Genomic DNA, 16,965 nt, shown 5'->3' on the forward strand with positions numbered 1-16,965 from the left:
TCCTTGGTTTATGAGAAATTGCAAGTATCTTTCCCTGCTCCCTGAGGACTGCTCATGAGTTTAGAGAGATATGTATCTCTGTCTTATCAAATATACATCTTATCACATAAACTTATGATTTCTAGAGAACAAAGTGTGTGAAAGACCTGGTAACGTCCAATGCATAGATATCTGTTGTTTGCTTGGTGCCTGCATCTGTCCTAAGTAGTTTAAGAGAGAAATGCAGGTGCTTACAGATGCCGGGAAAGACCCTGCCTACTTGGAGGCACAGCTGCTGTGCCAGAAACTAGCTTTGGGCTGTGAGAAACCCCAGAGCAGTGGATGATCTTGAACCTCTTGACGGGCATGGCCAGGAGTGATGCTCTCCTGTTCCCTTGTCCTCTAGTGTGGCCATCCCAGTCCCGTTTTGGAGGAGGCAAGCTGTGGGGTTGAACACATGCTTCACTTCCAGCTATAGCTGTTGATGCTGAGCTGAGGATGCAGGCGCTGCCTGTGTGCCCCTCTGCTGCTCCCCTCCCTCCTCCTGCCAGCCCTGCCTAGGGCGGCTGCAGCCCCTCGGGGCAGAGGGTGGGGATGGAGATGGGCATGGGGGCTCCCAAGCCCCATGGTTTGGCTGGGTCTCAGGAGGTACCCCAGCCTTTGGCTCTCCAGGTCTATTTTACCAGATTTTCACTTTCTTGTAAGCACAGCTGCAGCTCTCCAAGGAAAACCTCCTAACACCATGCTACCCGACAGCGTAATAGCTTTCCTGGTTTTTTTTCCAGCAAGGCGAATGGTGTGCGGAAGGGAAAGGGTAAAGCAATAGATCCTGCTTTTGAGACATCTTGTAAACAGCTGTAAGAGCTCCTTTTCCAGCCAGCTAATCTGCGGTGGTGAGACTGGATCCAGGAATGCTGGCTATTAAGCTATGGGTACCCAATAGCTTGCTTTTGATTGTTTGCTTTTTTTTTTTTCTTCTTGGCATCAGAAGACAACTTTTTGCAAAATGCTGCCAGTGGAAATGTTTATCTGGTGGTCACTGTGACCACTAACTGTATGGCAGCCCATGGGACTGGCAGTCTGACTCTTATCTTGCAAACAGGACAGTTACCAAAAAAAAAAATAATTCCTAAATGGAATGGAGGAGCCAAGAAGGAAGACGGCTGTTTACAGGGAAGTACTATAATACTTCCTGACCTTTAGCCTGCAGCAGCTATTTGAAACTACATTGCAAGGTGTTTCGTGCCAAGAGGTACGTGTTTCAAAGCTGCTGTCCCTATTACATGCTGCGTGCTAAAACTTAGCGAGTTCTTATTCTGATTCTTTTTTTTTTTTTTTTTTTTATTTTACTGTTTGAGACTATTTCTCTTTAAATGAGATCATCAGGTGAGGTAATGGGATTGAGAAAGGTATCTAGAGGTTTTTTGACTTCAAAAGTTTTAAAGTAGTATTATAAACTCTTAATATCCGCTTTCTTTGCATAGTCACTTCACCACCTTATTTCCCTTCCTCCTGCCACAGCCTAGTTAGGTACGCTTATCAAATGGCTTTTAATCTGTTTTCCTTAGCCATTTCCAATAGCTGTCATTCACTCTGTATGTTGCCTGGGAGCATATATGCCAGTCAAATTCTATAGCTCTGCTGCTGTTTGAGTGTCAGGGCTAAGGTATTGAAGCGGTTTCCACAGATGGTAGTTATATTGTGGTAGAAACACGATCAGCTGATTAGTGTGTATTTTCTGCTCCCTTTAGATTCACTTAACAGGTTTGGGAGCAAATTGGGCCAGCTGTTGTCATCTTTGTAGGTAACAATTAATAATTTTGTCAGGAAGTATATGTAGTAGCAGTCTATAAGCATATATAATATGCTATATATAACTATATGTATTATAATATGTATATATGTATTATATATACAGGAAGCGTAGAGATTCTATGGTATATATAATATATATACACAAGATATACTTATGTATACACAGTAAGAGATAATAATATATACCTTCTCACATATCATTTTCCTCCCTTTGGGGAATAACATCACTTGGAGGTGCCATCATACCAGTTTGTTCTTTGTCCCCTGGGTGCCCGGCAGTGCCGATGCTGTGAGGGCCCCCTCAGCTGTGGGAGAGGAGCAGTTCGAGCAGGAAAGCCATCCCGTTTCCCAGGGACAGTCACACTTCATACGACCTCCTGCAGTGTTGCATCCTCCTCCATCACCCTTTGCACTCCCGGATCCAGGCTCTGTGTGACTGCAGAGGAGCAGAAAGTGTTGAAAGTCCATGAGCAGAAAGCGCTCGTGGACTGCAACTGGGGGTTAGTTACTCAAAAGCAGTTCTGCGGATACAAAGAACCCTATCCTGATGGTTTTCCAAGTGGGATAAGGTTCCCAGTATTTACATTACCTTGAATTGTGAGAGTGAGAGCATGCATACAGATAGATGCTTACAGCAGAGTAGTCAAGATGCTATAAATTTATGACTACCGCCTCCTAACCTGTTAGTACAGGGTGCATCACATCCCCTTGGCTTGAACTGGCCTCTGTTCACTTGTGATGGCACACTGCTCCCATCCAAGAGTGTGATGATGAATGAGTTGATGATAACAACTTCTGGTATCCAGCAGCCCCAGAGCCCCAGGGGCTGCTGAGCTAACCACAAGTCTTTGGGCTGTGGGAAACTTGGAAGCAGACATTGATTCTGTTGGCTCATGGAAGAGTACCTTGAAAGACAGGACTTAAATGAGGTGATCTGTTTAAATAGCACATAAAAGAGGAGGTATGAATGTGTGGCCTTAACCATTGCCTGAGCATGCCTTGAAACAGGGCTGTCTGGGGGTAAATATGTGACTCTTGGGTGATGGAGACTGCCGCAGCCTTTCCACCTGTGCTGGAATCTGAGGGAATTCCTCAGCTTCTCCTGCAAGCTCCAGAAAAAGCTGGAAATGACTAAAAATTGCTGACACGCTGCTGGTGAAAGGCTCTGGCTGGAAACTGCATGCTGGCCCGTGGGCTTGCTGTGATCTCTGTGGCAGCCTGGTTTTTGCGGGCGAGGAGGGTACTCGATTTTTTTTGCAGCGGCGTCAGGTTGGCCAGGCTCAGCAGTGCTTGTTGGGCTTGCTGGGGAGAGCAGGGAGCTCTGGAAGTGGCTTCAACGCTATCTTCCGAGCTGCCGGGTGGGATGTGATAGATTTGTATTCATGATAAACCTACCTGGAGTGATTGCAGGGGGGGTGATCTCCAAAAGAGCATTCAGGAGTACCATCCCTGAATGGGGGTAAAAATTACATCATTGCGTTGCTGTTGTCTTCTGTTTGCTGCTTTGGGGAGCAGCGTACCAGTGTGCAGAGGCTCCTCTTGTTTGTCAGGTGTGTGTACACTCTGTGTTCATCCGTGCGTTACCTATGTGTGTACATGCAAAGTAGAGATGCACATTAATTACGGTAGTTAAACCTTTTTGATGAATTGAACTGAAATTTCCCCAATGGCACCCTCTGTTTTCCAGCAGGTTGCTTGTACCCCGTCTTCTCCCATTTCCATAATGCGTGCCTAGAGAATGAGGAAGGAAAATCAAGGGTGTTACAAGAGGGAACATGTCAATTTTTTTTTTCAATGAAGAAAGCAGGCATATTTCAGACTGAATTAATGCAGAACTGGACTGATTAAAGCAAAACATGGTAGGGACATGTGCAGTCAGGAGTTAGGTATAGTCAGTGCTATTCTCCATTTTTATAGCATGAACCAAGCGATTTGTCTTAAAACTGTCAAACTGATGAGCATGTAATTGTCACACTGTTGTCTCCATTCACTCTGTCTGCTTGTGTGCAGTTGCTTTTGTGAGCTTGTTAGCACAGAGGCCGGACCGCAAAGTGCCCGCGGGGCTGCGAGCAGCAGCCAGCATTACTGACAAGGACCAGGTGGGATCTTCCCAAACCGATGCCTCTCTGTGGCACAAAGCGATGCTTGGGGTGGTTTCTGCTTGCTGTGGGGTACCTGCTGCATTTCTCACTGAAGCAGACATGCAGGCAGATGGTCGGCAAGTATTTGGACGCACTGAATTGCTTAGCTAACTGCGAGGTGTCCTCTGCTCAGGAGGAATTGGGGTTTGAACCAGCATGCCACGTCTGAGCTGGTGTGGGGCCGACTTGTGGCATGGTTGCTTGTGAATTATTTGAACCTTTGCGATACCCTGTACTCCTCAAATCTGCTCATCATTTTTACTCTCATGTAACCTCTGGGAACCTTGATTTTATCAGTCGCAGAAAACTTTGTGCTTGAGTTGGACAGTAACCGGTAGCCACAGCTTTGGCTTTGGGTTTTGACCTCCAGGTGCATGTGAGGTGTGTTTGTTTGCAGGGTGCTGCAGCGATTGCTGGGGCCACCATGACTCCCCTACTCAGTGTCACCCTGCCTGGGTTAGAAACCAGAACAGAAGTAGGGGTCGGTCCTGCACCGCTTCGTGCTGAGCTGCAGCTCCATCCCCTGGGGTGTTTGCACCACTGAGGAGAGGGTATTTTCTTCCACCCTGGGTAACGTGGCATTTCACCGAACAAGAAAAGGCCTGGATTTGATTGGAGCTGCATCTTAGCAATTGCTGCCCTTTGGAAAGTCCTCTAGGCCTCTTTTAGAAGAAAGTTTAAGAGAAAATAGCTGGGTCGAGCGAGGGGGACCTGGGGACTGGAGGAGCGCCGAGGCGCTGCTGACCTGAGAGCTTTGTGCAGCCTCCCATCAGGAGGAGTTGTGTTCGGGTGTTCCCTGACCTCCTGGACTTCCTTTGGAGAACTTTTGTCAGGGAGGCTGCAGAAGAACACATTGCAGCAGTAACCCTTTCTCGCTGCCGTGCAAACGGACAGGCTTGCACATGCATGGGTGCCCTGCCCCAAAAAAGCTCCTGGCAGGTCCCACACGGGTCTGCTCCTCGCCTCGCGTGCTGGCACTGTCTCATCCTCAGCATGCAGATGCTGCTCTCGTGCACACCCCTTGCTGGGATGATGAACATCAGTATAAACAGTACCATACCCAGAGCTGTCTCTCGTGGTGTTATGAGCTCGACTGCTAAAGAGTAGCAGCTGGGGGAGGAAGTTGCCATCTGCCTCTCCCCGGGTTGCCCCCCCACTCCTGGCTCTTGTTCTGCTACTCCAGCCAGAAAATTAAGCCCTAATTCAAAAGCCTTTGAAGTCGAGTCTTTCCGTTCTCATCAAGAGGCTTTGGAGCAGACCACAGGGAGGACAAGAAACGCCCGATAAAGGCTGCAGTTGCACAAGCAGCCCTAAATATTGTTTTATTTTGGATACTTCCCTCCAGTCGTAATTCCTGGGGAATAACTAAGGGTTCCCAGCTGCACTCCTCATGCTGTTTGTGTTGCTTTTTGTATATCCAAAGTGTCCTTTCTAATAGGTGGCAGCAGAAATGAACTAGCAGAGTTTCTCATCTGGAGCCATGGTCCAGGTACTGGAAGAGCAGGAGGGCATCATCCCACAGGTGCCCTGCTGCTGGGTGGACTGGCCCAGGAGAGCACCTGGACCTCGCTGGCTTTTCGCTGACTTAGGTCAAGCTACATCCAAGATAAACTTTTCTCCAAGGCTGCCCTAAATGAGCTGCTCTGAAAGGCTGGGTGTTGTTTTTGGTTTTGTGAGGGATTCTGATTTTCATATTTTCATTCTGGAGATGATTTAAATAGTCCCAGTTCTCCTTTCTGGAAGTTTGTCTGTTTACACAATGTGTTCCAAGAAATTCGTGTTCGTATCCATCCAACGTGCTGTCTGCTTGGCCAGACCCCACTGCTGGATGCTGGAATGCAAATCTTGCATTTTTCAAATAGCATTAGGACCTCATAGTGAGAAAATGCAGCAGAGAGCCTCTGTCTGTGTGCCAGGGCCCCGCATCTGAGGCTGTCCTTGGGGGACCCCCAGAGCACCCTGTGGGGTGTGAAAGTGAGATCTGTCAGATGACTTCTTCCTCCTTGATGTCTCCCCATCCTCTGCCATGCCAAAGCTTCAGCAAAAAGTGAGGTTTATTCAGCCCCACACTGGTTTTTGGCTGCACAGCTGAAGGAGGGACTGGCGTGGCTGCGAGCATGTTCTCTGCATTATTTCATGTCATTTTAGTCCATCAGCCCTGGAGCAGAAGACGCTTGTCTCTATTGTTATAGTGCAGAAATAAGTAGGAACTGACTGTTGAAAATCTAATAAGTTTTGGGCATGTGACTTGCTCCCTTTGGTGCTTTTGGAAAAAAAAAATTGAAAAAAAAAAAAAAGGCATTCTGACAGATGGGCTTTTTGCAAAAGGCTGCATTGTGCGGCTGGCTGTTCCTGAGCACCGCCCCGCACAAGGCTGCATTGTGCACCGCGCGTGGGGCTCGCAGCGAGGGTTGGAGCTCTGGAGGATGGGCGCTGGGAGACTCCCTGCCATGGCAGCCCATCCTCCAGGAGTGAGCTGCTGCCTGCACCTCGCTGCCTGTGGCGGGCGCGGGCTGCCTTTTGACCACCTCCCATGAAGGCTCTCCCACCTGCCTTATTCTCCGGCAAAGTTGCCCAGGACAGCCTACCCACATCAAACCACACCGGCTGTGCTCCTCCTCAGGGACTGCTTCCTTTTTCCATGTGATGGTGTCATGCCAATGCCTGCAGTGCAGAGGTGTGAGGGAGCGGGGACACGTGGTGCTTGTGTGGGGGTGTGCTGTATCTCACCCGGGGAAGAGGACACAGGTCTCTGGAGCCACCCAGCCCAGTCTCCAGCTTCACGCCTTGACACGGCTCTCTGGGTTTGTCTTGCGTCTCCCGGTGCCACCTCCTTGTCCTCTTTTCTCTCTTTTTCAAAGCTTTGAGGTGATGCACATGCAAAAAAATAACGGCTTCTCACCTTTTCCCCAAAAGAGATGGCAATTGGTTGTCCAGGCAGCAAACCAAACATTTTCCTTGCCCAAAGCAGGGCTGGAAGCAAATGCTGCTGCTGTGGCTAGGGTGAAAACCCAGGCTTAGCTTTCTGCTGAAGTGGTCTGTGAGCAAATTCAATTTTCAAATCCTTGCAGAATTTCTTTTTTTCGGTAGATCCCTTTGAAAGGCTCAAGGCTCAGTGCTTTTTAGTATAGCCACCGCGAATGACACCAACTCCTCCTTGTCGTCTCCTATTTGCTGCAGATCACACATGTCAAAACAAAGCCCCTGCTGTGGGATTGACGTTTCTCCCTCCCCTTCCCTTTTGTCTGTTCTTCACCCCCCAGGAGTTCGGCAGCACAAAGTCCATCACGTCACGGTGCGACTTCCTGCAGAACCTGATTGCAAATGGTTGTGCCGGAGCCATCGAAAACCCCAGCAGCAGCATCAGCGTGGTGAAGAACGTCCCTCTGAGCAGCAAGGGCTCCGGCCAGAGCCACCTGGATGTCACGCAGATCATGCCTCAGAAGGTCGCCTTGAATCTTCGTCCTGGTGAGTCCTCAATGGCTGTGACTCGTATGCTGGGGGGGTGTGTGGGTGAGAAAGAGTGGCCGGGACATGCCGAGAGCATGTTATAGCTCATGACCTTGGAGCCCACTGAAGCAGGTGGCTGCTGACCCCTTCCACAGCCCGTGAACTTCAGTGGTGTGTCATGAAGAGGTTTGGGACTGAGGTGTGTGTCCTCCATGAGAGGACGCTGCTGTTACGCAAAGTCGATTGGAGCCCACCCACAACTGTTATCAATACTAGTCTTAACCCTTGCATGTGTTTAAAAGGAACCTGCTCAGCCTAAAAGTGTAATCACTGGATGGAAGGAGTTAAAATAACTTTGGATCCTCCACCAAGCTGACAGTGCTTGACTCTAAACTGAGACAGCTCCTTCTATAAATTCGAAACAAAAACGCCTATCTGTTTTCTGTCGGTATGCAAAAGAGCCATGGGATCAAGGCAGAAGATGGAGATTTGAACTTATGACTCAGGCCTTGGACTGTAGCCAGATCCCTGTTTCATTCCCCTGAGCCATCACTTTTCTTCAATCTCTTCCTTTTAATTAAAAATTAGAAGGGAACGGCTGGACTGAGCCATGCGAGCATGCTTGTTATCAAAAGTTTTTGCATGGTGGGGGGAGGCTTTAATGTGGGTTCAGAATTCTTGCAAAAATTTGGCGGCCAATATTTCTGAAGGCACAAAAAAAAAAAGCTCTTTATTGCAAAGTTAAGAAGCAAATATAAAAGCTTGATTCATTCTAAGCAATTGGTGTGGGTTTCTAAGGCTTACAGTTTTGTGACAGCTCTCATAAGCATACAGAAAAATGAAATATTATGTTTTGCCCAAGAAAAACAGGAGTTTGAGCTGGTACTCATGCTACCAGTGCTCTCCCAGAGCCTACCAGTTGCTGCAGGGTTTTTTTGTTTTAATTCTATGGGTTGAATAGTCATCATGTCTCTTAATTAACTCTTCCTCAGCACTATGACTACAGACCCTCAAATGTAAAGAAATTTTGCTTCAAAGCCTTAAAAGCAGATACCTGAGAGTAATCACCGCTGGATGTATGGCTAGGTGCATGGCTTCTGCACCTGAGTGTTGCTGATGAAACAGGTTTGGTCCCATAAAGAAAGAAGGGAGTTGTTACTACTCCTGTTTCTTGATGCAATTCCTGGCAGAAAGGGCTGCTTCAGCTTCCCTGTCACACCTCCTGTAGACCCTTCTTCACATGCAGTACCTGGTGCTGAGCAAATTCCCCTTTCCCAATCCCCAGCAGTTTTCCCAGCTGGAGGCACGGATGCTTGCCGCTCCGGTCTGCAGCAGGGCATGGGGGTCCATCTCCCTGTGGCTTCCTGGGGTCCCTGCTGTTGGATGCTGTGGGCTGGACAGGGCTGATGTGCTGTTCCTGCCAGCCCTTGCAGAGAGTGACACTCGTGGCTATCTCCAGTTCTCCTTGAACAGCAGAGAAGCCGTGGAGATCTGGGCTGAGCTGCAAAAATCACCCTGAGGGCCCCCGCAGCGATTACAATTACCGTGCTGAGCCAGTGAGCTCCCCTCCCTGTGCTCCTCTTGCAGAGCATCAGAGTCATTCCAGGAGGCGGGACATACCTAGATACTTGTAATAGTATCTCCCATCTTTGCTCTCTTTTTGATGTTGCACAGCACTCCATCTTAGGGCTGATGACTTCCTAAATCCTTGTGTTAGCATCCCCAGTTTAAATTATCCATTAATCCTTGAGCTTGAGAACGGGTTTCAGCCTGTGAACCCAAGACAAAAAGGAGACAATGTTGATTTAATTTTGGGCATGAAGGGTGTACTATTTCAAAGATGAATTCACACGGCGGTTTGTGGCAATGGTGATCTTTTATTCGTAGACCACTAAGCAGAAGCAGAAGGGAGCGAATTGTCAATTGTTTGCCGTTCCCACCCAGGCAGTTTGACCTAATCGTCCTGTGGCAGAAATCACGTCTCCAAATCTCTGTGCCCACAGCTAATTTCCAAAGGCCTTAAACTGATGTCCTTACAGGATAGCTTTCAGACTGAGCATTTAGTTTTTGTAATAATTGCGTTTTAATCTCGGGTCTAGCTATAAAGCAGTGTGTCCTGGTTAAATAAAAGATGTGAATAGTGTAAAAGGAATTGAAGAAATTAATAGATGCAAGTTGTGTTGCCTATCAAGCTGTAAGCCTCACCAAAAGAAAAAAAAGCTTTTCTTGGATAAGCCTGATTGTCAAGTTTGTGTTCTCAAATTGGCCAAAAGCAGTTTTTCCAGTTTCTACACTGCCTCTGTGTGACAGTATCCAAGAAACATTTCTGAATTCAGTTTTGAGTTTAAAACTTTTCAGTAAAAGCCCTAAGGAGAGGATGGTGGTGATGGTACGTGGGAAAGGAGCGGGCTGGATTATTACTAAAAGTGTGAGAGTAATACTGTGCACAGAGAATAATAAATTCTTTTGCACTTACATCTACATACATTAGTGATATTTTCTCTGAGATAATCAGTTAGTGCAGTTAGGAGTGAAAGAAGAACCAGACCCAGGATCCTGTTATTTTTGGTGCTTCTCAGGGGCTAATAAATTTGTAACTATTAAGAGAAGAAGGTTTGATCAAAGCATCCCAAATACCCTTTCTGGCTCAGGAATTCCCGTTTTAGGATCTGCTCAGGAAGAGCAATGTTTTGGAAATGGAAATGCTGGGAAATGCAGAAGGACACATCCTCTTTTTCTGAAAGGGTTGGGTATTCCAGTGGGAAAAATATGTAGCAATGAAAAAAAAATAGGCACGGGGATGAATTTTCCTGGAGTTAAAGACATTCTTGCAGCACTGAATTAAAGTCAGGCTTGCAATCATGATTTATTCCCCTGCAATCAGTGCTAACAGGTTTTGCACTATATAAGTGATATTTTTCTTTGTTCCCCCACAAAATGCGTGCCAGGAACAGCATCAGGCCCACCTGATTTGGTTGAGCTGTCTCAATAGCTTTGCTTACTGTAGGGCCAGTGCTGATTTGCATCCTGATGCATACTACAGCTCGGCACTGTGCTGAGAAAGTCCTGCTCCTGCTGGAAAAGAAAGCTGGGGAGAATAAGGAGGAATATTTATGGCAAGAGTTTCCTGCTTCCTACAGCTGATATCTGGGCAATACCTACGTGTGCATGTTTGTGCATGGTGCCTCTCGCAGCTCTGTCTTTGCCAGGTGGGGTTGTAGCAGACTGCAGGGGGGTAAGAAAAGAGGTTCTGGCTTGGAAGGAAGCCTTGATCTTAAATGTGCAGGGAAATCCTTAGAGGGAAGGTCTTGGTTTGAAAGCTGTAGCTGACTCCTCTGGTACCCCAGCACTGAGCTGGCTGAGATACACAGGGAACTGGTGGAGAAAAGAGCAGACGTGGATCTAAACCCTTCAGAGCTTTGTTTGCAAAGGAGGCAGGCTCTGACCTTTGTGCACATCCTCCTGGGTGCTGGGACACCGGCTTCTTTGCTGAGAAGGTGGGTGCTGCTGCAGAGGGCTGGGAGAGGGTGTCCGCTCACTCCCCGCACACGGGGATGGCTGCAGGAATCCCTACAAAGCAGATCCTGGAGCCAGGGAGGGTGTTTGGCCCAGCGTGCGGCTGGGTGCAGTGTGACCCCAGCTGCCATGCAGGGCTTCTGCCTGCCGGGCTGCAAAGCCCCTCATGCCGTGTCTTGCCAACACGACAGTTTTGGGATGCTGCTGCTGCATGTTGTTGGGCTGGAAATAAGTGGGAGCAGCTGTGCTGCTGCGTACAATGAGGAGAACAATAAAACGGTTAGGGAAATGTTTTCACAATACTAAAAAAATGTGTGTTTCATTTTTGGAGAAGAAGAGGGGAAGCCACATGTGTTTTGCAGAACCTGCCAGTGCCCAAAGTTCAGCCTCAGCCATGAAGAGCTGGGAGAGGTGGGCAGGAGGGGGAGGTTGGTCTTGAGAGGATCTGAGTCCCTGGGTCTGAGACCCCACTGAGCTGGAAAAGGGGCTGAGGTGCCAGCTGGGGATGTAGGGTCCCCAAACCAGCCTGGGGTCTGACTGTGCTGGAGTCTGGGGTTTCCATTTAGACCCCTCTCTCAGCAAAGCATAAGGCAATGATTTGCCATCACTCTGGCTCCACCGAGGTCCATCTGCTGTGAAGTTGAGTTCATTTTGAAGCCACTTCACCTTTTTTGAGGCGTGGGTGGTGCTGGTAGTGGCTTCCCTTCCTGGCACCACTTCTGGAGGGCATCTCTGGTGAAAGCGGTTTGGCAAAGGGGAAGGTCAGGGGAAAGGCTTTCCTCTGCTTTTCTTCATGTTTGCACAGCCTGTGACTCAGCCCTGTCAGCTCCTTCCCTTGTGTTCATCACTTCAGGAAGCTTCATCTCTGCCTCGGTGCTTCCCCAGGTGACCCTAACAACCTTCTTTTTCCAGTTTACTTCCCTTTTACCCTGCTTTCTCCAGAATCGTGGTGGCACAGCTGATTTTCAGGGGAGAGGTCCTTTTCAAAGGCGTTTCTTCTGTGTCTGCTTTGACTTGACTTCCCTGCACAGCTTAGAGGACATCTTGCATTCGTCTCATGCTGGCTGTTTTCTCCTGACCCTCTTCCTTCTCCTGCTCCACCTCCTTCTCTCTTTTGTGCAGGACTTCTTGGACTGCTCCTGGTTTGCTTTGAGGACGTACCCAAGTAAGCGTGTGCATGGTCCTTCTTTCAGTAGTCCATGAGACATCCATTTGAGGTTCACTCTGCTTGCTTTTCTTTCCAGTTTTCTAGGAGAACACCCCTCGACTGTACACAGTCCAGGGCAGCAGCATTTTTCATGTGTCCCCCTTTAGATGTTCTCTGAGCTGAGATGGAAAGACCCTTTCCCGTATCTCCAAAGTAAAATAGAGACATGCACTTTATAGATGTGTCTTTTTCTTGCCAGCCAGTACACTATATAGCTTAAGAGGACCCAAAGTCATTACCTGCTTTCCTATTAGTCTCCTAGGGGATGGATGTGGAAAAGATTATTCCCCTCACCCTCTTCTTTTGCAAGTGATCTGTCTATTCTGCAGGGAAAAAAAAAAAAAAAAAAAGCATGTGGTCTGGATTTAATGTGTGCTAGGAGTTTCCTTTTCACCGCTCTACCCTTGTGTATGTACAGGTGACCAGACCTCCTTCCGAGTTCAGGTTCGGCAAGTGGAGGACTATCCTGTGGACCTCTACTACCTGATGGATCTCTCCCTGTCCATGAACGACGACCTAGATAATATTCGCAATCTGGGGACCAAGCTGGCTGAAGAGATGCGAAAGCTCACTAGCAATTTCCGGCTGGGGTTTGGCTCTTTTGTGGACAAAAACATTTCTCCTTTCTCCTACACGGCGCCAAGATACCAAAACAATCCCTGCATTGGGTAAGTCATAGGTGTACCCTGAAGGGACAATCCTTGTGTTTGCGCAGAGCCTGGCTGCAGTGTTCTCTTCCCATTTTTGCTTTAAATAATGAACCACACTTAAGCCCCCTGCTTTTGGGAATGCTGATTAGCTGCGGCTGTCACTGATGCTTCAAAACTATTCAAAATAGTTAAACTTCCAATTTTGCAGTGGCTGTAGGGAGATCTCTGCATCTAGAGGTGGGAAACTGTTGTATTGGGAGCCTGAAGCTATTTTTAAGTACCTGAAGAGGATGCAGACATAGCAAGCTTTTTTACAGGCTTTAAGAAAAGGGAGCAAGAGCCAGAAATTCCTGATTTCTGATCTTGGATCTGAGTCATAGTTTGGCCTTGAGTAAATCAATTAAGTTCTTTGTCTCCATTTTACAGATAAGGAGACCAAGGCAATGTAAGTCCTTCTCAAAGGGAGGGTTTGGGGGAAGTGAGATTTAAGACAGCCTGTAGTACTGATTAATGAGTTTTTGTAAAGTGTTTTGAAGATGTCAGACAGGTTTTTCCATCTTTGTTGCTGTGGAAGGAAAGCAAACTGGCAGTTGCAAAAGACACAAACGATGTGGTTTGCTTTGTGGTGATATCAGAGCCTTCTTCCTTTTTTTTTGCTTGTTTGTGTCTTTGCTAGTCTTTTTGTTTGTCTTTTAACTGCTGGAGTTGGGATCAAGTTCATTGAGTTGGGGATTATGCCAGAGTGAAATTGGGTGTGGTGGAGGGTGTCCAGACTCAGATGGGTTTGGATGTTGGCACGAAAGGATGGATACAGCAGCACGTGCCTTCCTGGGAGAATGTTACCATTGATACTTACCTTTGTGGTCTTCACCTCATCCATCATTGGGGTGCTTTGTAGTCATGTAAGGGCAGTACAGTTAGCCCTTTTATTTGAGCCGTTCATGGATACTTACTTTGTAAGATCACTGCATGAATGGATGCCAAGCTCTGTGAGCGTGCGTCCTTTAAGTTTTCCATATGAGAGGCAGATTAAAGAGAGCTTGGATCAGCTATGTTTCTAGGCCAACTTTTGGCTTTGACCAAGCATTTGGCCTCTCATTGCACATTGACCATTAACCAGACAAAATTATCTGTATTCTGTTTTCATCACTTCTGTCCGGATAGGAAAGTCAAATGGATTTTAACACTGAAAACTTGTGCTTTGGCCATGAAACAAAGCCAAAAGTGACCATGCTGACTGAGCTGAAGAGGTGGCTCTGCCACCATGGTACTATACACCACAATCTTCATAGCCCTTTCCCCCAGACAGTTGGCATGGCCTCAGAGGGATGCTCTCAGTCATCTCTGTTGTCCTCAGTCTCCATCACCTGTGCGTGTGGCTCACGGGCTGGGGACGGGGTTTTGCTCCAGCTGGGGAAATGTCTGAAACTTTGTTTGGCTGGTGTGTGATCTAATTGAAATGACAAGGCTTTTGCTGAGTGAAATAGAATGAAATGTGCAGGAGGGGAGAGATGGGAGAGGAGAGGCTGGAGCTGGACAACTCTGCAGCAAGGCATGCCTGAAACTGCCGATGCCCTGCCACCAAGAGCATCCAGAGCTGTCACCTCAGCTTTTCCCACGGTGGTCAGGCTATCTGCATGTCATTTTAGTTTTAACCAGGTTGGTTTTCTGTTTATGGGTTACATTAAGCCAGCCTGGTCTTGGGAAACCATTTAGGAAGGATTGCCCAAAGCAGCTTATCCGGTGGGCGCTCCCTTCCAGTTGCTATCTGTCTCCTCTTCATCCAAACTAGGGGTGCTCGCTCTCCATTGTTCTCTGGTGATGGCGCCTTCCCCTGCCCACTCTTGTGAGCAGGCTGTCACTGCTGCCAAGTGGCTTGCTGATGTGGCAGTGAGGTCGGTTGTCAGGTGTGGTTTTGTTTGCAGCTATTTCTAGTGTCAAAGCAGACTTTGTCCGGGGGCCTGCTCACATCTAAGAAAAGCTGCAAGTAAACATGAACTGTGGTGGGTGTTTTTTGCCCCTGGTCCAGGCTCTCTCTTCCTTCTCCTCATGGTGCCGACTGTCCTGTCGGTCTGGATGGGGCGCAACCCTATTTTCATGCGGGATCTGGCTAGGATCCCTTGTGCCTCCTCCATCTCCCCGCAGCTCACTGCTCAGCCCTCCTCCTGGCTCAGCATCCGAGCTGGGACCTCCCTGGGAGCCAGGACGTGGCTTCTCACAGCAACGGGTGTCATTCAAGAGAGACAATATAAAGGAAACAAACGCTAAATTTGAAAAAAGATAAGGAAGACAGACAGAGGGTTTGACTGAACACCTAATGGCCCATCTATCTGTGACAGGACTTGTGGAGGTTACAGCCTGAGATAACCCACCCACACTGCTGTGTGCCCTTGCATAGTCACTCAGATATCCCCTGTCTGGCCTGCAGCTTCTACCAGAAAACCCAGAGAGTAAAACAAACAAAAAAGGATTAAATTATACATCTTAATGGGAGATGGGACCCTGTAGCGTGTCAGTGTTTTCTTTCTGCACCAGGGCTCTGGCAAACTGAACACCCAGATCTATTGGATGGGTTAAGGGCTGCTTGCTGACACCCTGCAGTGCAGAGGTTCCAGACATCGCAAACTCCTTTCCTTGGCCCTCGGTGTGAGTGGGATGCAAGTCTGAACATGAGGCTGATCACAAGGGATGGCTCTACTTGCTGGTCAGGCCCAGGGCAGTGGGACCTGCCCCCTGGTTAGGTGTGTGCATTGCTGAGCAAGTAGAAATCCCTGCTTTGGGGTCCCTTGTGAGGGATCTGAGTTCGCTGCAGTGGTAAATCTTAAATACTCCTTTGTGTAAAAAGCCTCTTACCCATAGTTGGTCATGTGTGAGCAGAGGCCTTTAATTGTTCTCTGGGTTTTATCTTTGAAGATAAGAGTGAATTAGTGCCAGCCAACTCCTTTTTGTTTTCTTCTTAACCCTTCTCATCCTTCTTCCCTGCACACACTCACTGATTTCCCACGCAGAAGGAGCTGCTTTGCTGAGCTCTCCGGGCCACGCAGTGAGCACGAAGGCTGCTTGCTGATAGTTTTGTGTGTATGAAAAAAGTTTTCCTGGTAGCCTGCCGAGGCATTTCTCTGCCTTAGGGTGCCACTCCTACCTTTCTGCTCCAGTGGTGCTCTGGAAAGCTGAGATAGTGTTTGCTCACTGGCTCGCAGGGAGAGTGGGAGGATGCATGAGTTGGTGTTAGTTATTAATGCATCTCGTGTTGGGCAATTGCCAGGTGGCTGATGACATGCAGTGGGTGCAGGGTGGCACGTACTGCTGAGAAAACTGGATGACAGAACGAAAATGCATATTGAAAAACAGGGGAGAAGGAGCTCTTGGCAGCGACGCTCCTGTGTGGAGCCCACTGGTTCTGCAGGTGTGGAGCTCGGCTCACACCACCCTCCTGGGCTGCTGGGGAGGGTGACTCTGCCAAAACGCACCCTCCACATCATTGTAGGTCACGTCCTGCACTGCCGATTCACAGTTCTAAAACCTCTTTATGGGTGCTGAACCTGCAGAGCTGCATGGCCCAGTGGGACTGATGCTTGATGTCTGTACCTTGCATGGAGAGAGATGTTCAGTCCTTGAAAGATCTCTGGACACTTCAGCTGCTCAAAGCCCCTGGAGGGAGACAAAAAAAAATGGGGCTCTGCTGTAGGGTTTTGTAAAAAAATTTGGAAGTATTTAATCTGTCTGAACAGGAGTTTGGAGACCAACATGGTAGAACTGGGAGCTTCAGCACCTCGGGGCTGCTGGTGTGATTCCTCCCAGCTGACCGCTCTTCTGTTCCTCCTGCAGTTACAAGCTGTTCCCCAGCTGCGTTCCGTCTTTTGGCTTCCGCCACCTCTTGTCCCTAACGGATAAAGTCGATCGTTTCAATGAAGAAGTTCAGAAACAGAAGGTTTCCCGCAACAGAGATGCTCCAGAGGGCGGGTTTGACGCAATTTTGCAGGCTGCAGTGTGCAAGGTGAGTTGCTGTGATTTCTGGGGGTTTAAAGCAAAACAAAAGAGGAAGTGGTTTCTTCTGCTCTGTTCTTGGACAGAGCTTCAGCATGCCATTTCTTGGAAGTAACTACAAAATTTTTCTTGTAGAAACCATGAAAAATGCCTTGAAAATTAGAGGCTATTGTTTTCATATGCTTTTGTACATGAACAGGCAAAGAATAAAAGACTAATA

At 48.0% G+C, this 16,965-nt stretch overlaps 1 protein-coding gene across 2 annotated transcripts in view; it reads left to right on the plus strand.

The window, feature by feature from the left end:
• Positions 1–16,965, plus strand: part of ITGB5 (integrin subunit beta 5) — a 60,497-nt gene that overhangs the window by 5,279 nt on the left and 38,253 nt on the right. The window contains exons 3-5 of one of the 2 annotated variants that reach the window (XM_086465120.1): positions 7,199–7,403; positions 12,527–12,776; positions 16,587–16,755. In XM_086465120.1, the coding sequence (XP_086321246.1) occupies positions 7,199–7,403; positions 12,527–12,776; positions 16,587–16,755 (624 nt within the window). Of the gene's footprint in view, positions 1–7,198; positions 7,404–12,526; positions 12,777–16,586; positions 16,756–16,965 lie in introns of those variants that run through there. The other variant, XM_086465121.1, reaches the window with a different exon arrangement.

The sequence above is a fragment of the Leptosomus discolor genome, chromosome 5, assembly GCF_034619465.1.
Source record: "Leptosomus discolor isolate bLepDis1 chromosome 5, bLepDis1.hap2, whole genome shotgun sequence".
NCBI lineage: Eukaryota > Metazoa > Chordata > Aves > Leptosomiformes > Leptosomidae > Leptosomus > Leptosomus discolor.